This window comes from Crocodylus porosus, unplaced genomic scaffold, assembly GCF_001723895.1.
Source record: "Crocodylus porosus isolate Cpor-Errol unplaced genomic scaffold, CroPor_comp1, whole genome shotgun sequence".
Taxonomy (NCBI): Eukaryota; Metazoa; Chordata; order Crocodylia; family Crocodylidae; genus Crocodylus; species Crocodylus porosus.
Genome location: NW_017728913.1, coordinates 11819020 through 11842226, shown reverse-complemented (window position 1 = coordinate 11842226; position 23207 = coordinate 11819020). Strand labels below are relative to the sequence as shown.

The following is a 23207-nucleotide window of genomic DNA, read 5'->3' as shown; positions in this document are numbered from 1 at the left end:
AGTGCCCAGAAGACAAAGAGTTCCCCCGATCTGAGTTTGGTAGCACCTTTTACGCTAGCAGGTCATACATATGCAAATATAGGTATACATAGGCATAAGGCATATATGCGTGCCCATCTTTGGGGAATTTCCACTAGCTTTGGGGTTTTGGTTTTTTTGTTTGCTGTTACAGAGTTACAAAATACACAGAACAAGTTTGCTTACTGTCAGCAAAAAGCTATCTTTAAGTTTAGGGAAAGATCATATGCTTTTCAAAGGTCATCTGCTTTTTATGGGTCATCTTGTTTTTCTAACACTGTCCAGCTTCAAATCGGGGGTTAGACATGCACAGATGGCCAGGGACCATGGTAAGTCGACCTGGCAAACCTACACCCAGGTGACCACCATCCCAGCCCCCCACCCCTCATTGCTCCCCTGGAGCTGGTGGGCCGTTGGGTGCTGGCCGCAGGCAGCCTGCCTCCTCTGCCCCATTCCTAGACTGGAACAGGCCAGGTCCTGGCAGCACCTGCTGCTCCAGACTCCGCTTCCTCCCACGCCCACACTTTTTGTGTAGATCAGCTGCTTTTCTGTGCTGCTGCTCAGCCCATGGTCCCTGGGCTCAGGGGGCGTGGGGCTTCTGGATGACTGGAATAAGGAGCTGCCCATACCCCTGTCCTTTCTTCAGGGGGTCTCTCCAGGGAGCACCCCAGAGCCATCTACCCCCACACTGTATGCTCAGCTCCCCACAACTAATATTTCCTCCCTCCACCTATGGGCTCAAAGCAGGCTGCTGGGAGTAAACTGTGGGCAGCTGGAGCTGGCCCTGGCAGCCAAAAGCTGCCTACAGCTGTGCCTGGGTGCTGACAGGCCTAGCATTACCCTACAGCAGCCTGCAGGCCTGGATGGCATGGTCCTGGCAACCAAGCCGCCATTTGAATGAGCTTTAATTGAAGCAAACCTGCCACCATTTTGAAGTGTAGGGATGCTGATACACGAGACACTCTGGGCACTGATACGCGAGATGCTTCAGGCACTTTAGAGTGGATCTCAAAGCCTCTAATGAATTAAAACGTGCCCCCCACCCCCTCTCTGCAAGTCCCAGAGCATGAGTATGAACACCCATTATTATTAACATTATTTTTCCTATTGAATCAGATCCCACCATCTTTGCAACCATTAACTAGGATACATATGTCACAGAACAATTTTTTTATTGCAAGAGAAATAAAATTTTTAAATTGTGCTTAAACTTAATCCAAACTGTGGAATTAATTTCCTTCTCCCCTTCCACTTGTTTAGACTTTGGAATTCACTTGCACCTATGCAACTGAGCTTTGGCTTTTTTCACCCCATCAGAGGGAATTAGTAGCCACCCACCTGCACAAAACCCCTGCACTCACAAAAGGTCTAAGTGCCCTTGCAGAGGCACTTAGAAAGTTAACATTTTCTTCAACACACCTGTTGCATTAATTATATGTAGATAAGCCCATCTTTGTTAAAGAGTGTACCAAAAAAGTCATTCATAGGAATAATGAACCTAGGAAAAAATATTGTACATTGCGGTAGCTTCTTGTCTACATGCATTTTTCCAGTCCACACATTGGAACACAATGTATTTAGATTAGGCTGGAAACAAGCTTACGATTTACTCTGGGCTGTGACAAGAGAATAGTGCTTCACAGTCATGTAAAATTAAAGATTGGAAAGACCTCTTAGTTATGTTGTGTATTTTTCTAAACAAAGAATTCCCCCTCTACCCCCTCCCCGATAGTCTGCTCCCCAGAGTTGTCCAGTTTTAAATAAATGATATTTAGTCACATTTGATTAGCTAGCACTTTTCACTCTACAAAGAAACAAGATTGTCTCCCTGTGTAAACAGACTGTAATCATTACCCATCTGTTAGAGCTTCCTTGGGCATGCAAGTAATGTTTGAAAGACAGTGCGTTTAGTAAGGGTTTTGCATATACAGCAGATTTCCTTCATATTACTCTTCATTACTAAGGAAATATGCATAAAAAGAGGATTTTAGTTTTCCATTCCAGTGCAATGTGCTCTATGCAGTGTTACAGTGAGTTTATTTTCTACCTCTACAGCCTTCCACAAAATACTACGATAAATAAGCTTGGGTTAAAAGATTCCCAAATGTGTTTCCGGTTTCACTGGTTGGTGCACATACATACAGACAGCATGGTACAATGCACCCAAATGTTTTACCATTAAGCCCCAAGCATCATTCTTTTAAATAGATTAGTCCACTACTAAAATAGAATTTGTAAGCATTTTTGATCTTGAGGAAATGACATTTGAATAATGGCCTGGCAACTCATGATCACACATTTTATACAGCAACAGCAAAATTAAGACTTATTTATATGATAGGAGTATATTAATGAGTGATATAAAAGTTAACAGGTCTGTATATTGATAGTATACAACTTTTTTTAGGTAAGTAACTTTTTTTAAGGTAACATTTTTTTTTAAGTAAGTAAACCATGCAGTCAGTGCCAGGTAAAATGAATCTCCAGTTGCAGCAATTCCAAAAAAGTTGTGGCTATTTTAACTTTTTTTTTTTCTTCAGTCATTCATAAATTGGAGAGTGCAATTTCTGAATTCACTATTTTGTAAGAGCATAGTGATGTGCACACAGAGCACAAAATAAGGTCCTTGATTTGCAACCCTTGCCGAGTTAGAGCTAAAATGGCACAGCTGTCCTATCTCATTTCTGGAATCAAGCCATAGATGAAGAAGCAGGGAAAACTTGCCTGAAAATAATAGCAAAAGCCCCTACAAGCTTCCCTTGGAAGGCAAGGGGGCCCAGAGATTCCATGCAGGAACTGTGGCATATAAATCTGAGTTAAACAGGTCTAAACATTGGTGTAGACCTGGTGGAGTTAGAGTAGAAAATCCTTATTAGTATTTTACATTGTCAAGCTATAATGTTTCACTTCTGTGTGTTTCAGGCTGATAATTTAAGATTATCAACAGAGGAATAATGGAAAGGGAAAAAATGGAAGATTTTGTAAAATTTTGTAAAAATTTTGTAAAATCCTTGTCATTATAGTAGTGCCACAAGTTGGCAGTGATGTTCTCCTAATATTATTTGTGTAGACAGTTTCCCTTAAACTGCTATATTAAAACACAAAAGATCACTGACATTTTATTTAATTCTTACTCATGGCAGAAAGACCAGTAAATAATTTAAAGAAATTTTCAGTCTGCACGTGTAAACATCTCTACAGTCAAAATACAGTGCAGTATTCTTCTCAATAAGTTACATACTACTCTGTACAGTAAATAAAGTTTACTCATCTCTCTCCAGAAGTCAAAGATGAAGGAATCTATTCAGCCTCCACAAGAGAAGACAGAGGGGATCTGGTGACCATCTATAAACTCACCAGGGGGACCAGTGGAAAATAGGTGAGGCTCCGTTCCCCTGGGCACCACCTGGGATAACAAGGAATAACGGCCACAAATTGATTGAGAGCAGGTTCAGGCTTGATATCAGGAGGCATTACTTTACGGTTAGGGCTGCCAGGCTCTGGAATGGGCTCCCAAGGGAGGTGCTACTCTCCCCTACCTTGGGGGTCTTCAAGAGGAAGTTGGATAGATATCTGGCTGGGGTGTTATGATCCCAGCACTCGTTCCTGCCCAGGGCAGGGGGTTGGACTTGATGATCTGTTCAGGTCCCTTCTAACCCTAGAAACTATGAAACATATCCTAATCAAGATTTTTACACGTGTGTGCGCATAAGCAAAAATACTTATATATATTACACACATACATATTTGTCTATGTGCCTGGGTTCTGTAGCTGGGGGGAAATGCTAATTTTTCTAAGCAGTGTCCAGAGTTTAAGGGTAGCATTTTGTTACCAGCCCATTTCCCACTTTTCTTTTCATTACGGTGGATTTTAGTTTACCCCATCAGATTTAGCTGTGCTACATTATTCAAAAAAACAAAACAAGACAACACCTATCCTAAAATACCTCCTGGTGAAACTGAGCATCCTTCTCTGTTAGTGTGCCCTGTGAATAATCCAGCAGGGGGCACTCCAAGAGCAGTGCACTTGATTTCTGGGTGGAAGATGCTAAATACATCATATTCCTGGACCACTTTAAAATGTTTGTTGTAAGCCTGTTGTCAATAAAGTAGAAGTAGTTCTCTTACTATACAAGAGCTTGCATATTCTTTCTGTGCCAAAAATATACTCTTACAAAAGCTCCCAATGCAACACTGGGGCATAAGCACAACTCACTTAACAAAATTACAATTACATTTGACAGGTTAAGTCTCATATTTGAATGATATGCATCCCTGTTAAATTGATGTAGTATGTTTACACAGGGAAACCTGGAAGGCTGTTTTACTTTAATGAAGCAAATAGCTTTTTTAAGGATGGATGTTTGTCTTTATTTATGGCTAGACAACCTTTTAGCTTTGTGGAAAACAAGGTAATTAAAGAGGCATATTTAACATATTTCATTTAGGAACGAACATTCCTAGGACTTTTGATGAATCTACGTTTCTGAGAAGGAAACAACCTACATGGGTATTGACAGGTATCTGTGATGCTGAGCTGGATGCAGGCCAAGAAGTCATTAATTTTCAAATGGAAAACAGTTAGCATGAACCAATAGTGCACTCTGATCCTTTCCATTATAACTATTCTCTCTCTTCTGAGAGCACCACAAAAATGCAGACTGAGGTCCTGACTTCCACAAAGTTGAAAATATTAGTTGTATCCAGGGTTTTAGTCTGACATGTTGCAAAACAAGTACCAGTGAAGAGAAGTAGATTTATACTTGCATGTGTATCTGGGTTTGAGTCTGAATTGCATTAGGCTAATGTTAATATTCATGCCACATCACAACCCATACATCTCACAAAAATATTGCTCTCAAATACGTAAAAAGATCACCCCTCAAGTTTCCATCATAGAACTAAGAAGGGACTTCTTGGAACATCCAGCCCAAGTTGTGGCTAATGCAGGCAGCAATTTTGCTTTAATCATAAAAGCAACTATCCTTGGATCCTACAAACAGGTCTCTTCCTTCTTCTATAAGCTGGGACACAGTTTATCTGTTAGGCTATGCAATCGGCTTAGGATTCATACTTTAGCATGAATTAGTTAATGGACTGTGCATAACAATAATGTAAAGAGAAATATATATCAACTTTTTCATTTTATAGATGGGGAACCAATACAGGAAGCTTAAGGGCTCTTCCAGTTTTTTATTTAGCCAGGCATAGATTCAAGTCTGAGACCCTGAATTTTGAAAGTTTGAAAACTAGGGCAAATTAGGCTTTAGTCTTGAATTCTCATTGCTCAGAATTGAGCCAGGACAAATTAGAGTGGTGAAGACCTATTTGTATCTCTTCAAATCCCTGTAGGACTGTTTCATTTTTCATGTTTTAGCCAGCCTAGTTCTAAACAACCCAAGCATGACTGTTTTTCTAGGGAGAATATAACAGGTATCAGTCACATGAAGTTTCCCCTGGCATTCATTTCTGTTTCTCTGTTTTAATCCTGTGATACCATCCACCCCCCTCACCCCCCACCCCAGTATATTATCCTTTCCTTCTATAAGGCACATATAAGTTATTATGACATTCTGTTCTCCCTAACCTCCATTTCTATTAAGTATTGCATAGACAAGTTACACAGGGGGTGCGGCGTGGGGGGTGGGGTATTTTACTTGTCAGTCTAGCACCTCCCACCCCCAGTCATTTTTATTCCTTTTCTGCCAGTATTAATATTCTGTTAAAGGCTCAAGTATAGACGGTCCAAAAGTCCAAGGCTGAATTGAGTCAAATCTAAAAACTGGTTAGTCTAAGCTGTATACATTGAACCAACAAGCAAATGAACAGACATTTACTTTTGATTCTGGAAACACAGCCACATGCCTGCACTGGCCCGCCCAGGCCAGAAGCTGAGGGGCACTAGAGCACATCTACATGTTCAGCTACAGCAGACAACTTGGGCTAAAGCTAGCCCACCCACACTGCAAGGGGAGGGGAGGTTGCGAGAGAGATGCAAAGCTTCCTGGGTTGCTGAGGGACTGTGAGTTAACTTGAATATGGGAGGATGCTGGGACAGAAGTTCAATAAGCCTATCTGTTACATCCATCCAGGTTTATCTTAAACTTGTTTTGGTCATTTTGAGAGCAGTTTATGTGCACTGAACTTGTTGTGTTAGATATTTGAACCAGTTTCCAATCACTCATACCAGTTTGTGTAATTTCTGTCCCAGTCAATGAGTTGTTTCAGACAGAATCCCATACCACAGATATGCCTCTGCCACAGTTATGTGGAATGAGTATTCTGTCCCAGCTGCGTGACTTGAAAGTATCAAGAACATCTTTGTCAACGTGAACTGGCAAACTGCATTCCATGGAGCAGTGTGTACATTTTCACTGTGTGTGCTTTCATTTCAGACTTCAGCACCACAAGATTTTAAAGATGTTAGGGCTGGAAGGGACCTCGAAGATCATTAAGTCCAGCCCCCTGCCCCATGGGGCAGGAAGTCAGCTAGGGTCAAAGGACCCCAGCAAGATAAGCATCCAAGCATTTATTGAATAAGTTCAGAGTAGATGCCCACACCACATCTGGAGGGAGTCTATACCAGGTCTTGGGGGCTTGAAAAGTAAAGAAATTTTTTCTTATGTCTAGCCTAAAACCGTCTTGTAGGAGTTTATGACCATTGGTCCTTGTTTTTCCTTGGGACACTCTGGTGAACAGAAAATTCTCCCAGATCCTGATGAACACTACTTGTGTACTTACAGGCAGCCACCAGGTCCACCCTGAGCCTGCACTTTTCCAGACTGTAGAGACCCATGGCTCTCAGCCTTTCTTCATAAGGCCTATTCTCTTGCCCTCTGATCATGCGCGTGGCTGTTCTCCGAACTCTTTCAAGCTTCTCGACATCCTTCTTGAATTGTGGAGCCCAGAATTGGATGCAGTACTCCAGCTGCGGCCTCAACAAGGCAGAGTACAGTGGGAGGATGACATCCTGAGGTTTACTTAAGAAGCATCTGTGGATGCAGGCCAGAGCTTTGTTTGCTTTACCAGCTGTGATATCACATTGGTGGCTCATGTTCATCTTGTGGTCAATAATGACCCCCAACTCTCTTTCAGTAGCAGTGCTAGCAAGTGTAGCACTGCTGAGCCTATAAGTATGCTGCGGGTTCCCCCTACCCTGAGTTAGAGCACCTTTTATTTATCAGTATTGAACATCATCAGGTTTATATCCACCCACTTGCTGAGCTTATCCAAGCCACTCTGGATCACTAGCCTGTCCTCAGGTGCAGACACTGTGCCCCGAAGTTTAGTGTCATTGGTGAACTTGACTAGTGCGCTTCTGATACCAATGTCTACATCATTGATAAAGATGTTGAAGAGAACCGGTCCAAAGACAGAGCCTTAGGGTGTTCCACTGGTCACAGAGTGCCATAATGACTTGCTGCCATCGACCACTACTTTCTGGGTCCAACCTTGGAGCCAGTTTCCTAGACATCAGACTGTGGTGTATCCAAGGCCACAGTTGGCCAATTTTTCCATGAGGATGCATGCATGCAAAGCACCATGACCAGAATCTGTGCATATGGAGATGGTCCTTATTTTCATTGCAAATTTGGTAGTAGCCCAGATTGTACTTGTTTAGTGGAAGCAAAGGCACTGTAGGTCATACAATGCAAGCAATCTTTTAAAAAGTTGCTGTTTCAGGGCCATAGCTGCTAGAGGTAGCACTTTTTAATCAAGAAGAAAAAGGTCTTACAGAACATGGAGGACAGGGAAGAGGCAATTCAAATTTGACTACATTTTTTGGAGCTGAATTCAGTCTTCCATAGGTTAGAAAGGGATTTAGGAAAACGTTTCAAGTTTCAGGTTGCTGTATTCTGCAGGATTGGCTTAGGAGCTCATGGGATTTAGTCATGAATTTCTCATGCATCGGTAGTAGGGCTGGGGTGTTGTTGTAGCCAGGGTGGTTCAGAAAATAAGAAAGAAGCTAGGGTTTGGGGTTTTTTGGCGATATCTTTTATATGACCTATTAGATGTCAGCTTGAGGTTGAGATTCATCAGGATATTAACACACGCATAAACTAGAGAAGAAGGCTGGTATAGTGGTTAGGGCACCAGCCTGGGACTTCCCTCTCCTCTCACGGAATTGTTTGACACCTTGGACAAGTCAATTAACCCCAATTTATAAGAGGACTTTGGTGCCAGGCCCCCATGGCAGAATCCAAAGCTCCAAGTTACACGCTTAGTTGTTCCATACCAATAATGGTAGGGAGAGTAAGTCAGTGTAGCATGTATTTCACCAAAGATGTACTCTGAGCTGGGAGCCCCCTAAATTAGCTTACAAATTATGGGTTTTTTTAATTCCCTGCCTTTCTCTGAGACTTAGTCACCTTACTCAGTACTAATGTGAGGGTACTTTCCTATCCACTCAGGAGAGTTCACAGCTGAGATCCCTTTCTGTCTCTCCATTCTTTCCACACACAAAAAACCACACACACCAAAAGGAGGATGTGATATCCTGCTTTTATACAGAAGTGAGAGACATTAAATTTCCTCCTCTTCATGAACAGGATTTAATTTAAGTGCTACAATGACAATCTTCTATATTAATAAAGTTTCGGAGTTTAATTAAAGTGCTGAACCATAATTGTGAGGCAGTGATCAAACCTTCAGCTCCAGTATTAAAAGTGCATGAGAGTCTCAGTCAATAACAACTTCTGCTGTTACTGTAAGTTATTTTTGTATTAGGTTATGGCGGTTCTGCTTCATGCTCTGCTTAGTTGAGAAATAGTTTAGTTTCACTTCTGTAAACATCTATTTTTACAGGGCTATGAATATTACTTGTACTAGGTTTCAAATAGTAAATTGTATGGATCATTCAATCAACACTAAATAAGTTCAGAGGATATTTTGATAAAGCACCTTGTATCATTTTGATAGCAGAGCACTGTTCCCCCACCCTGTGTCAAGTCCAGGCACACATTTCAGTTTTTAAATTAGTTTCATCAATAGCCACATAAAAACACCTTAAACAGCAATTTTTGCAAAACACTCTGTGAACTAACTTTAACACAGCCCTATGAAATATTTGTTAGACAACTGCAGAAACCAATGAATAGTTTCATATACTCCAGTGCTAAATTAACTTTGATCCCATCAGATTAGACAGTTTATTTTTTAACTCTATTGAAATCAATATTGTTGCAAATAATGGCCAGTTGCTCTGAATTTATATTAATGTCATAGGCTACACAAAAGTAACCAAAACAAATACCAGAATTTTTAAATTTATGACTATCATTACGTAAAAGCGTAGATGCGATTTTTTTAAAACCTTATTTACTAGTGAACCCAACTTATCAAATAACAAATATAACATTTGAAGATGCACCCAATCCACTAAGGTATACAAAAAGACTGATATTCATCTTCCATCAACAGTACTCCTGTAACCCAACTCAATATCCAGAGAGAGTGAATAAAATTTATAAAGGCAGTAAGCACTTATGAATGGGAAACTCATTTAGAAAAAGGGGTTTTGAATGTAGTTGTTTTAACTGATAAACTTGGCTAATATACACAGGAAAATGGATTTTTCACATTAAATATTAAACAGAAAAATTCACCACTGTACTAGTTACAGACAGGTTTAGAGCTTTGCATCACTAATATCTTTGGTGGAAGTTGTTATAGCTGTATGGAGTGCTTATACTGATAAAATTATACAGCAAAAGCTGTGTTAACCAGCACTTTATTAGCCAGAAAACTCTATTAACTGGCATCCGAGGGATGCGGCAAAAGCGAAACTGGAAGTACCACTTCCGGGTTTCATCACTGTGAGCAAAGTTTTTCTTTCCCACTTCTTCAGGCCACAGCCCAGGGCAAAGCAGCCTGCGTGGGGCCCCCTGGTACACTGACACTGGTGTCAGTACACATTTGATTAACCGGAATATTTGATTAAGTGGCATCCGTCATTCCTGGGGCATGCCGGATAACAGAGGTTTTACTGTAAATTGATTTGGTAGGACAGACATTTAGGCATGTCTGAGTTAAAAAGCAACATCAAATACTTTCATTAGATAAAACCAAAACACATCCTCTATTTTTGGCTACTTACGTTTTTGTCTTACTTGATATCCAGTTTCTGATCTTTTTTATGACCAGGTAGCACAAAAATAGTATGTGGACATCAGAGTTGGGTACTGAAGGGAAAAAAACAAACATTATATTTTTGTTTCTGTTGTTTGTGATAATGAACTAACCCCATAGGAGCAAGGTGGTTGACCGAATCAGCAGGCCCCACAGCATTTCAGAAGACAACAACAGGGTGCAGTTAAGATGCAGATTTATATTCCGTTACAAATTAGCATTTACGATTGTGGTTCTCTCAGCTAAAAGTACAGGAATTCCCCTTTTTCATAGGGGATTAGGGAAACAGTCAGATTACCATCATATATCACACCAGAACCAATATAAATTGCTAGCTGTATGAATGTAATCCCATGGGAAGCTGTCTTGTTCTTTCTAAAGAGCCAGGAAACTCATTCTAATATCTTCTTTGCTGTGAGTTGGATGAGAATGTGTCCCTTCCGAAATCGCTGTATTGCTGTCTGTTGTCAATAAGACTGCAAGTGAAACTGCACCATTGCAATGGGTGGGAGTCAGACAACGAATTGTGGAGTTTGATACACACATAATCCTGTAAAAAGGCAAGCCCAGAGGAAGCATAAAAATCAAACCTGGAAGGGAAAAAGTCACTTGGGTGTTCAAAAAGAAGAACCCCCCAAATATTTACTGAATACAGGAGATGCAGCTATAGTCTAGAACTTTTAAAATTGGTTTGCCCAGACCTTAAAGAGTCTCTTACTGGTAGAGGGGCATTTTGGGAAAGGTTCCCATTTCAAAGGAGTGAAAGCATTAGTTGTAACAAACCAACACCAATTCAGCTGTGGGTAATTCTGGCAAGAGAGCAAGAGATTGCCAGGCACCAGATGGTCAGGTGGAAACTAGCCTGTGTGATCTTGCAAAAAAAGGAATTGTGGTTTTGCTGGTAAGGGTGATGTTGGAATAAATATAAGTAGCTCATTCTGGAAGCATCACTGCTTCTTTTAAATGCTAGTTGGCAGGTAAGACTTACATTATAGGGATGTAGGTTGAAAGAAGTCATCAAAGTATTTGTGTATGGGATCCTGATTACTTTTGAAAAATTACCATTTTTGTACAAGGTTTTCAAAAGTGGAGAATGATTCTCCATTCCTCATTTTTTCACGTTCTTTCTCAAATGCCTTTTGAGAGTCTAATTTTCCAAACATATTGCATTCACTATGAAAATAGCATATTTCTGTATTTGATTACAGTAGTTTTACACTTGTATGACTCAACCGATGTTAATGTAAATTAATGTAGCACAGTGGAGAATCAAGCTCAGTACCTTAAGGTGAACATATATACACATATATAACTACATACATAGATAAGGGAGAACTTGTTAATATCTTGACCCTTTGCCTTTTTCCAAAGAAGAATCTGATTATCAGATGCTGAAATGCCTTCTAAAATAACAGTTGCTTATGGCTGGAAGTTATCCATTGACTAGAATTCAGTAAATAAAAAGTTATTAAAAAAAGTTCTACTCTGGCAACATAAAGTTTAAAAATACATAGGACAGAAAAGGCATAGCTGTCTTCAAATAATTTTAGACACAAGGGCTTGTTTCTGATCATGTATGACTGTAAGTAGAGAGAACCCATCCCCTTGGTCATAAATCATCTGTTGTGAGGTTGTTATGTAATGAGCACTTTGGAATACCATTGACAAATGAAGTAGCATACTTAATATATCATTGATTTCTACAACTAATAATGAATTTATACTTGAGAACATGGTTGTTTGTTTTGGTTAATATAGAAATCTCTGCCAGTTTCTAATGGACAATAGAGTATAAGCATATTTAAATTTAAAATGTAAAAACCACATAGCTGATTAATTACTGCTTTCATGTACATATTTTAAGAATTTAAATGTGGCTACATCAAAAGAAACTTGACTTTTAGAAAGGCTGTTAGCTTCTGTTACCAAGTTAACAAGTTCTGGCAAGGTCAGCCTGTCATAATAAATCTAATTATTATATAGTTGTTTTCTTTATGTATGCAGTTTTCACCACATGCTGTAAGATAGAAGGGCTAACACAAAAATGCCCTTGCATTTGTTTGTGGTATATACCCTTATTTACTCACAACAAAAAGATAATTGAGGCAAATCTTAAAAATTCATTTTTCATTTTGTACTCATGTGACTAGTAGGTTAATCTGTATAATTAGAAAATGTGAAAGCTGTCTATGATACTTATGCTGACTTCACTTCCAGGTCTTTGCAAGCTCATTTAAAGTACAATAATGAGAAAAACATTTTACCTTTGGGCAACAATCTGATTTGTCAGGAAATTCCTCTAGCTATGATGGGTGGAAGAGGAAAATTTGGAATAATATGATCCAGATGCTAGAGCTGCCACTTACCAGCAATGCAGATGTGTTATTATATGAAGTTGTCCAGATGGTAACCCTCCAGCATTAATAATTTATTGCAGATACTAGGCCTTGCATCTGTGTGACTCGATTTCCTATTTTACACCCTTTTTTACGCAACAAAATATCCATACATTTCATAAATGGCCATTACTATTAAAATTAACAGTTTAGTCTAGAAATCGGTAAGAGCATCTTTAACTGCCTTGAAATGATAAGTTCCTTCTGGACTGAAATTTAGTAACCCTGTTTGGAGTTTGATGAGAATGTTGCATTTTTGATGTTACTAAATACTGTTATTAAAGGAAGGTTTTCCTGCAAGTTTAAAATGTATTATTTTTGGTAACTAACTGTAATGAAATTCAAATATAGATTTGTGATAGAACGTAGATATCTTATGAAGCTGAGTGACTGATAATTTAAGTCTACATTGTAATTTTTAGGTCCGTCTTTCAATACAATCAGAAAACATGCGATTGTGTTAGAAGTTCAGGGTCAATTTCTCATTCGCCTTTATGAGGGCACTGTAGGAGGGTAGGAAGCAGCCTCTCCCACCTTGGATAGTTTTAAGGAAGAACTAATACAACTCCTAATCTTTACACTCAACAAAGCATAGGGACTGCTCCCACCTGCTATTCTGATGTTGAACAGTACTCCAGAGTAGCTCACAGTTAGGACAGATTGAACAGTTATGGCTATGGTTTTCACATGCTGGCTGCAGGAGAAGTGAGTGAACTGTGCCCCTTGAAGGAGTGCATGTAACAGTGTCCATATTTGTTCCTCCTGTATGTTGACAAAACATCCAGTAGTCTTCTGAAGAATCAGATATGGGCAATTACAGAGGATAGGGTACTTGATTATGTCTGACATTGTACCACCTTGTGTGATGTAACAAGGCTTCATATAACCTGCCTTATGTTCATAAAAGCCCCACAAGAACAAGTGGATCAGATCAGAACCATAGGAGCCTCCATATAGCCTAGTCTTTCAAAGGATCTAGACATAGGCAACTTGGAAATTCCCTTTAACCCCAGCTCCTGAGTCATAAAATTATATTGAAATTCCAGCTTTCATTTAATAAATGAAATAGATCTGATTCTCATTGTTGTACAGAAAGCCTAAAAAGTTTTAACAGGGTGTTACAGACGCAGTGGTGTCTGCCTGAGTCTGCAAAGAAAGAGCTAATCTGCTCTTTCTAGATTAAGAGAAAAAAGGGTTGGGTTTTTCCTAACCTTAATTTTCCCAAAGGGGAGTGGCAGTTGTCCCCATGAGACAGCTCTTGTATTGGGAATCCTAATGACAGACCCATCATACTGGGATGCTGTATTACACAGGGACCCATGAGACAGAAAGAATGAAATGAGATGCAAATTTATGGCGGACACACAGCAGCAAAATGGTATTGTTGAATGTTTGGATATTATAGGGGACTTCCCTCCAATTCTTTTTCCCCGTAGTCAAGTGTGAATGGTTCATGAAGTAGAAAGCTTATGCCTACTGAACAGAAAGAGTAATAGAAATTATCCATAAAAGGCAGTTGGTGGTATCTGGAATGAGAAGAGCACATCTGGTTTTTCAGGTGAATAGCAGCTGTCTGTCCACATTTGCCAGCAGGTTTTGATCACTAAAGCATGTCTTCTCTGTATTTGCCAGTGCTAAGGAGTGCCATCAGGAAAATGCTTCTAGTCTTCTCATTGCAGCTCAGTGTGCACCACTTAGGAGAAAAAATGAATGTCATGAAGCTGCCAATGACATGGCCATGTGATTTTTTTTAATATGCAGTGTGCACAGAGCAGGTGAGTTGGGAAAAGCATGTTCTCATGGCAGCATTTCCCATTCCTGGAAATGCCCTTTGGGCACCTATTTGGGCGCTCCGGGGTGGGGTGGGGTGGGGTGGGGGGTGTTTTAATTAGAACAGCTCCCAGGAGCCACTCTAATTAAAATGGCCTCAGTGTCTCATGTATTCAGCGTCCCCCATTTCAAAATGGTGGTGGGGGTACTTTAAAGTTTGTTCAACAGGGATGCTGAAAATACATGAGATGCTGCAACATGCTGGAGCCTTCTGATTAGCACACGTAGGAGAGCATGTAAAAGTGCCCTTTGAGGCTAGGGATGGGGCCTAGATAGATAAATGACCTGATACTGTGTGTCTCTATATATACTTATTTATCTAACTATTTACTGTAAATTATGTTGTACCTTTTCCTTTTTCTTTTTTTTTTTTTTTGGTTGTGAAGTACTAGTTCTCGTAAGAATTGCTTACTTTCTATTTTTTAGGGAAAATGTAATCTTTCTCTTTAAAAAGCTCCATTTTCTTAGTAGAGGAGGAAGGCCATGGGTCTGCTTCCACTGAAGCCTGTTTCAAAATTCCCATGGACTTCAAAAGGAATACAGTTGGGCCCTCGTGGTCTCATTTTAGATTTAAGAGGTGCACTTCCTCTCCCCATCCCATATAAAGAAATCATTAGTCTATTATGGTTGATTTTTCAGTTTTCTTTTTAAAAATATTTTGGCCAAGTTATAAATCAGTTTGCTCTCAGACAACTTTTTTTTTAGTTTTAGCAACCTTATTGTAAAGGCTTAGGAGCTTTACTCTTATACTTCAGAAGGCTTTACTCTTATACTTCACAAGCACATATTAAAGTCATTACAATTTTATCACCATCAGGCCTTCTTAGTGCCAAATCCATGGTTTATTAATAGGAGTCCTGGAGAGCACTGACATCAGAGAACTGATGATTCAATGGATTTAAAATGTTTGTATATTTGGAAAGGATATGAGATAGAATATTTGATTACCACAGGCAAATTGAAAAAGGAGAAGTGAGCAAAATATTAAGTCTGACATCATTAATTTACAGAGAGATGAAAAAGTTTAAGCCATGGCATTTCACTTGTGTTACAGAATGAACTTTTAAGAAAATTATTGTCATTGTGGTCTTATGATTGGCCTATTTGGGGCTAAATCTAATGTCCAGACTCTCTCTAGAGGCTTGTAAGGTTATTCTAAAGCTCATAGGCTAAATTCTCTGCAGATGTAACTCCACTGATTACAGAGAATTGGCCCAGATGGATTAGCATCAGAGTTGCTTTTAAAATTTAATTAATTACAATGGAATAACACCAACAGGGGATTTTGCCCTTCTGGCTATAAAATATATGGGCTTGATTTCTGATTTTACTTACCTCAAGGTTATAATGAAATTGCTGTTTCTGAATTGAAATTATTCCTGCCTTACAATGTAATAAGTTAGAGCAAAATCATCATCATAATGCCCAATGGCCCCAAACAGTATCAGGGTACCACTGCAGTTGGTACTGTGCAACCAGGCCAGTTTATATTATATAGAGTTTTGTCAGTATGCTGGAAATACTGTAACTAAAAGTAACAGTGCAATATGGCTTTCAGTGTTTCACAGTGATGTTTTTCATTTCTCAGCCAGCTGGTAACCCTGCTACAGATGTGGATTGTTCCTTTGTATTTCATCAACCAACCTTCCTGTGGCGGTTTCTGTCCTTGTGGGGAATGTACTCAGTTATTACCAGTTACATCACTTTCAGAGCTACCCACAAACCTCTCTCAGGAAGGACCCCTTCTGTCCTTCTTTTTAAAGAAAAGTTGCAGATGGGAAGAGGGGTTTGCTGGGGAAAAGGTGGAGGTGATGCTGTTGGTAGAGTTTTGAAATAATTATTTTTTCACATTTCACAAAGTTTAACATAGGCCGGTTAGTAGTATAAGAAACTATATTGACCATATTGCTGCATTTGAGTATTAGCACCATCTCTAAAATCATTTAGATGCTTAAATATCCTTTTTGTGAATATTTAAATGAGTAAATGATTAAAAATGAAATTTGAATGTATCTATCCATCTTAATGCTCAGTTCCAGCAGTGGGCCTCACCCTGCACACTATGTTAAGTAGCCCCCATTCAGCAGTCACATTTACTCCAAAGGGACTACTCACAAAAGTAAGCAACAAAGTTTAGCAGTCTGTTTTCAAAGGATCGGTCCATTAGCTGTAATCATAGCTTCCTGGCATAATGATTGTTTGTTAAGAAACAGGTGCAGCAATATGCACATTGCTTCCAAAAAGAACTGAAAGAAAATTCCTTTCAAAAGTGTCCTTTTTTAACATTTTAAAAAATAGTTGTTGATTTTTTTTTTTACGAAATACAAAAAAGTCAGACAAACATATATATCAGCTGTACATGTAACAGCAATCTGTCACAAACACTAAGCAACAAAAGGAAAAAGAAAAGAAAAAGAGGAGGAAAGAGGGAAGAGATAGAAACATGCAATGAGAAACAGTCTACTTACCAAAATAGTCCAACAATTCCTTGCAAATTGCACCAAACTTTTTGAAACGGTTAAGCATAGTAAACAGGACTCTCATTATAGATGCCAGTTATACCTTTTTATTTTTTTTTAATTTTTGATATTTAAATAATAGAAATGGAGGACTAGACTGAACCTTAAGGCTAGGGACAGAAATTACACACAAACTGAATAAGTGATCAGAAAGCAGTTCAAATGTGTAACACAACAGAAGTTCAGTACATATAAACAGCTTTCAAAATGACCAAAGCTGTTTTAAGATAAATCTGGATGGATGCAGTATCAGACTCCACTAATTTGGATGAAATCAATTTATTGAACTTCTGTCCCAGATCCCCTCTAGATTCAAGTTAACTCACAGTCCCGCAGCATCCCAGGATGCTTTCTACCTCCATGACAAACTTCCCCTTGCAGGGTGGGTGGGCTAGCTTTGGCTCCTAGCTGTCTGCTCCAGGGAAGCAGAGAGGCATGCTCTAGCACCCTCCAGCTTCTGACCTGAGCCACTACAGGCATGTGGCTGCCTTTCAAGGATGAAAAGTGAATGTCTGTTCACTTGCTTATTGGTTCAATCTACACATCTGAGACTAATCTGAGAAGATTGACTCAATTTAGCTTTGGGCTTTTTGACTGTCTGTACTTAGTCTAAGAGACTGAGGTAGAATCAAGTTTCCTAGGTCTTCTCTAGATTTGTCTAACCTTTTCTTAAAAGCTTTAGTGACAGTGATTTTATAATCTCCCTAAGTAGGCTGGTTCCAAGGCATACCCATGCTTATAACTATTTTTCCCCTAATTTCTAATGTATGTGTCTCTTGCTAAATTTTAAACAAATTACTTACTGTCCTATGCCTCAGAGATACAGAAAGTAACTGATTCACATCCTTTTTGCAACTACCTTTGAACAAGCCCACTTCTTTCAAACTTTTCACAAGCTATGTTTGTTTTCTAAACCTCCTATTTTTGATGGTATCACCCGGACTCCCTCTAAATTGTCTATATTTTTTTTAAATGTGATTCCCAAAACTGGAAACAGTGTTCCAGTTGAGGTATCACCAGAACAAAGTAGAGCAAAATAATCACCTCTAATAAATACAAAACTTTGGTTAACATATCCTTCAGTAATATTTCCAGTTCTGGCATAAGCATCACACTGTTGACTATTACTCAACTCATGGTCCACTCTTACCCCCAGATTCGCTTCTGCAATGCTTTTTTCTGCTTAGTAAGTTGGTCTCCATTTTTGTATTTTTTTTTCCTTCTGAAGTGTAACACTTTGCATTTAAGTGAGATTAATCTAAGTGATTTTGGATCATTTTTCAATTTACCAACATGATTTTGAATTCTAATACCAGATAGTGGAATATCTGATACTGGAATAGCAAAGAGCTCAAAACTGCCCCCAGCTTGGTGTCCTCCATCAATTTTGTAAGTGTATCCTCCACCCCCTTATCCAAGTGTTGATGAAAATATTGAAAAGTAACAGATCCAACAAAGACCCCAGCTTGACGTGCCTTTGCAGTGTGATAGTTTATTTAAAACTGCTCTGTAGGAGTTTCATTTAAATTATATCTTCTTTCTTTGCTTGTGAAAATGTTATGGAGGACAGTGTCTATGGAGGCCTTAGTACAGTCATGATGTGTCACATCAACTGCTTTCCTCTGACTCATTGACCCACTTACTCTGTCAAAAAAAGGAAAGGAGATTGGTTTGACAGAATTATTTCTTGGCAAATAAATGTTGGCTGTTTAATGTCTCCTTATGCTCTCAGTACTTTAAAAATGTAATAAATTTGTTTCAGAATCTCCCAGGGTGCTGAGGTTAGGCTGGCTGGTTTATATAGCTCTAGGGCATATCTTCCCACCTCCACCTTCTTCTTAAAGCTACACAATGTATTTGCCCTTCTGCCACCTTCTAGTGCTTCCTCAATTCTTCATGAATTCTTGAAAATAATTGCTAATGGTTCAGAGATTGCTTCAGTTCATTCCATAGGTGAATTTTATCAGGCACTTTTGACTTGAAGACATATAACTTATCTAAATATTATTCACCCTGCTCTTTCCTTATTCTACCTTCTTGTTGCTAAGTTTGATTGTGCTAAGTACTCAGTCACAACCGTATGTGAAGACTGAAGCAAAAAGGGAATTAATATTTTAGTGTCCTATTATCCATTATTTGATCTGTTTCCCCATTAAATAATGACAAGTATAAGAACTTTAAAACTATAATTTTGCATCTGCTTTTATTTTCATTAGAAACTGATTTTTTTTAAAGTAGTACAGTATAGCAAATAAGGTGCTGTGCAAGATAGTGAAGGTCATGAATTTCTGTTTTTTCTAATCCACAGGTTGGTCTGCAAGTGGTTCCTGCTTATCTATAAATTGAGTTATACAATTGGAATTATGAGCTGTTTAGCTATCATGTTTACTATGTTTGGATTTAATTTATTCTTTGAGTAGGCATGTTCAAGTAAAAGGGGATTTAGAGGTCTCTTGGTACTTTAAAAATATGCTCCTTTTATCACATTTTTTACCTGCTTTTATGTTTTCCATGTACATTTTCACCTGAAACTTAATCTTTTGCTCAACCATTTCAAATAACCACTTATATTGCATAAGCAAGGGTTTACATTTTCAGTTTACCCTTTCTGTAACCCTTCATTTAAATAAAGTTAAGTAGAATAACAGAAACCATTGAGACCAGTAACATGACTAAGAACGGGCTTGTATCTCACTCTCCCAAAGTGCCTCCTAAGAGGAGGAGGTGGCCTCCTCATCCTCTGGCCTCCCTTCCTCCAACACCCTGCACCTTCCATGCAATGGCTCCAGTGATGCAGTGGTGGGTGTGAGATGCAGTGCTGGGTGTGAGACAGCTGGGGAGGGTAAAGCAGCAACTGTGGGGCTGGTGGTGACAAAAGGTTTACTCCCAAGGAAAACAGCTGCTGCAACAGCTTCTTGCCTCCTTTTTTTACTGCAGAATTTCAGTTTTTAAATCACTGCTTGACACACATTTCAGTGATGGCTTCTGCGTTAATGCCCACAGCGATGGGTTGCTCTATTATGTCTCTGCCAGCTGCTGCCTTTGCCCCATGCACCACTGACACCCCAGAGTACAGAACTGCTCAGTTATGCCTTTGGAGCAGGCTTTCAGAATAATGGTGTATGTCTTCAAGTATATCTGCATGACTGCCAAGCGTAAAGTTACATGCCTGAAAAGAAAATTGAACCATGAGTTGAAATAAGGAAGGGGGACAAACACCTACTGAAGTAAAAATCACAGTAAGTAATTTCTTTTTGTATTTCTGTGCACTACCACATTCACCCTTAAGCTGCTTCTATGGTTTTATGACAGAATGAAGACCGAAGATTTCCTGGATTTAAGTGTGATATTGCTATTTTATGACTCTACAATGGAGTGATGGGAAGAGACTTTGCAGTGATTTTTTTTGACTACATGGCTTCCACTGTCAGCTGTTGCCCCTGCCCATGCACCGCTGACACCCAGGGTTTTGCATAAGTGCTGATTTTATCACTTTGCATAACAACTGGAAGGACTGGAAAATGATCACTTCAATCATGCTGTACATCTGTTCCAGAAGAAAAGGCTCCCTGGTTTTCTTTCCATACACTGAATTAATCTTTCTTAATAGGCAAATCTTTTCCATAGGCAAACTGTTTTCACTCGCTCGCTGATCTTACCATAAAAATAATTTCTTGACACAGAAATTGTGTCAAGAACCCTATGCCAGGGTTCTTACCTCCTGATTTAGAAGGTGTAGCTCTCAGCTAGCACTATAGAAGAGTATCCCAAATAAACAGGAGGCAAAAACACATTTCTCACATCCTACATCTTTGTATTCGGAAGAAAATAAAAGTCGCCTTTTAGTCACAGATGGGTCTGCTCTTTAGTGCTCTAAATGCCTGTGAAATATCCTTTTTTCCTTGTTTTTTTCTTCCTGCTGAGGCAACTACACTTTCCTGAGTTGTACAGCTACATTCCCTGTCTGAGTGCAGTTTGGTGTGCTTGGCATTAACTTTCTCTGTATCAACTACCTGGCAGAGTCTGTATATCCTGTCACCTAGATTTTAGCCCCTTCTGCTCCTGCCCTTATCTCTGCTGCCCATTATGGGCCATGCCATAACACCGAGTTGCATATTCTTGGCTCTAATTGAAGGTTATGTTGTTGTTGCTTGGTTTTTCATTATAAACATTCTCTGACAGTTTTACAACATCAGTGGGATGCCTACAAGGAATCCGTCCGATGACATCTGTGCAGTATGTGGGCAGAAAATATTTGTGGCCATAAATGAAGGGATCATTGGAAATCTTTACCAGCTGTTATGCAATCATGCATATCTTTTCCATTTAATTATAGAATAGTTGTTTTCTCTTCTTTTGCTGTTGCACAAAAAAAAATAATTATTAGCAATAATCAGAAGGGATAAAGAAAGAAAAGAACACAGTCAGAGACAGCATACAAAGTAAAAAAGGATGATATGAAACAGATCACTAGTCACATGAAGCCTTGGGAGAGACCTGACAGCCACTTGCTCCCCCAGACCACTTAAACTCTGGTATATCAAGGCAATAACCTGTTTTCATACTAGAAAACAGAAAGAAGGACATACCTACTGGAGCACCATTACTGTATTGTTCCAATTATAAACAGACATTCCCCCCCACAAAAAAACAAATCCCATAAAAATCCCAGTCAACCTACATGTAGGGTCAACAGGTAATCAGAACAATATATTCATGTACAGAGAAGATGACCCTGTGCAGCATCCTTAACCCCATAATGGCTAACCCTTATCTGTCTCTCCACCTTTAAGCATATTACACAGGGCTATCTGCTCTGCCATCCCTGTACCAGAGCAGATGACCCAGCAGAGCACTCTTAAAGATCTACTTTTAAAATAGGTATGTGTCGGGCAGGGGTTCAGTGGACTGTGCCTTTTTTGTTTGGAAGACTAGTGATCATGAAAATGTATAGCACTAAACTAAAAGATGTCTGAAGTTAAATTTAAAATATTTAAAAATTAACAATGTGTTTAATTCTTCCAAAATGACGACTAGTCGCATGTAGTTTGATCACTTCTCCTTTCTTAGATCCCTCAAAAAAACAAGGACATTTGGGTGTTGAACCCCTAAAACCAGGCCTGCTTGGATCTGGGTTTTGGCTCTACATGGCATATGAGGTTTGAGTCCAGAACTGCAGTTCAGATCTGGCCTTTTAATTTGGGCCTGCGTTTGGTTAGTCCTGTAAACAGTTTCCATTTAACTAAAAATGTTTGTCTTGATATGTATCACCATGGAATTTTAGAACTGAAATAATATGGTGAGCCTTAGGCAAAATTATCTTTGGCTCTGTTTTTTTTTTTTTAATTTTAATATTTTTAACTGCATTTAATCCCTTGGACCTTTCTCTTGGTTATTTGAAGCTCCTGTGGAATTTTAAAAGGGTAATAGCAGTTCAAGGATTTTATCTATGGTTATTGACTTATATTCAGGCAAAAAGCTTTTTTCCTAAAATTGAACTTGAAAATGTAGGGTTGACTTATCTGACAAGGGCAGCTTATATTGAGACTAATACAATATTAATCACTGTTCTCCACAGTTCATAAAAGCCTTCTGAATGCTTGTGTGCTATAAAAAAGCCAACTGTAAAAAAAATTGGTTATGCTTGCATTCTTAAATTGACCGCCTGCTCATATAGGCTAGGACAGAAGTTACACCTAAACCAGTATAAGTGATCAGAAACTGGTTTAAATCTGAAACAGAAAGTAAATTCAGGAAACATAAACTGGTTTCAAAATGGCCAAACCCAGTTTAAGATAAACCTGGATGGATGTAGTATCAGACTTAACTAATTTAGGTTAAACCAGTTTCTGGAGCCTGTGTCCCAGGTACCCTCCTGACTCAAATTAACTCACAGTCCCCCAGCATCCCAGGATGCTTTACAATCCTGGGTTATGCTGTCTGCTCCGGTAGAGCTGGGCTGGCCCTGCCCCACCCCCAGCAGTCACAGATCTGAGGCACTAAAGCCTCTGCTCCCTGTCTGTGCCTGTCAGCCCGATGGGATAGAGGGCAGGGGACCAGACCCCCAGGCCCCCCTGGCACAGTTCTGCATGGCATGGGGGGATAGCCCCCATGTGGGGGGCTTTTCCTCCCCTCACAGTCCAGCGAGCCAGGCTGGAATCACCCCAGCCATGCCCCCTGGCCTGCTGCCTGTGTCTCTGAGAGGCAGGGGGCAGAGGGGGGAATACATCCCCCTTGGCCTGGCATTGTTCCTCCCAGCCAGGGTCTGTATGAGCAGGCACTGGGCCCAGGGGGCTCCTTCCACCTCCCTCCTGTG

General features: G+C 39.5%; 1 protein-coding gene across 1 annotated transcript; it reads left to right on the top strand.

The window, feature by feature from the left end:
- The first annotated feature begins 331 nt into the window (after nucleotides 1–331).
- RNF175 (ring finger protein 175) lies at nucleotides 332–21527 on the top strand. Its single transcript, XM_019534336.1, is given in 7 exon segments — nucleotides 332–347; nucleotides 7569–7669; nucleotides 15965–16007; nucleotides 16010–16115; nucleotides 19197–19307; nucleotides 20204–20250; nucleotides 20253–21527. Coding segments are annotated over 7 exon segments (540 nt in total). The 3' UTR covers nucleotides 20369–21527.
- The last annotated feature ends 1680 nt before the right edge of the window (nucleotides 21528–23207 follow it).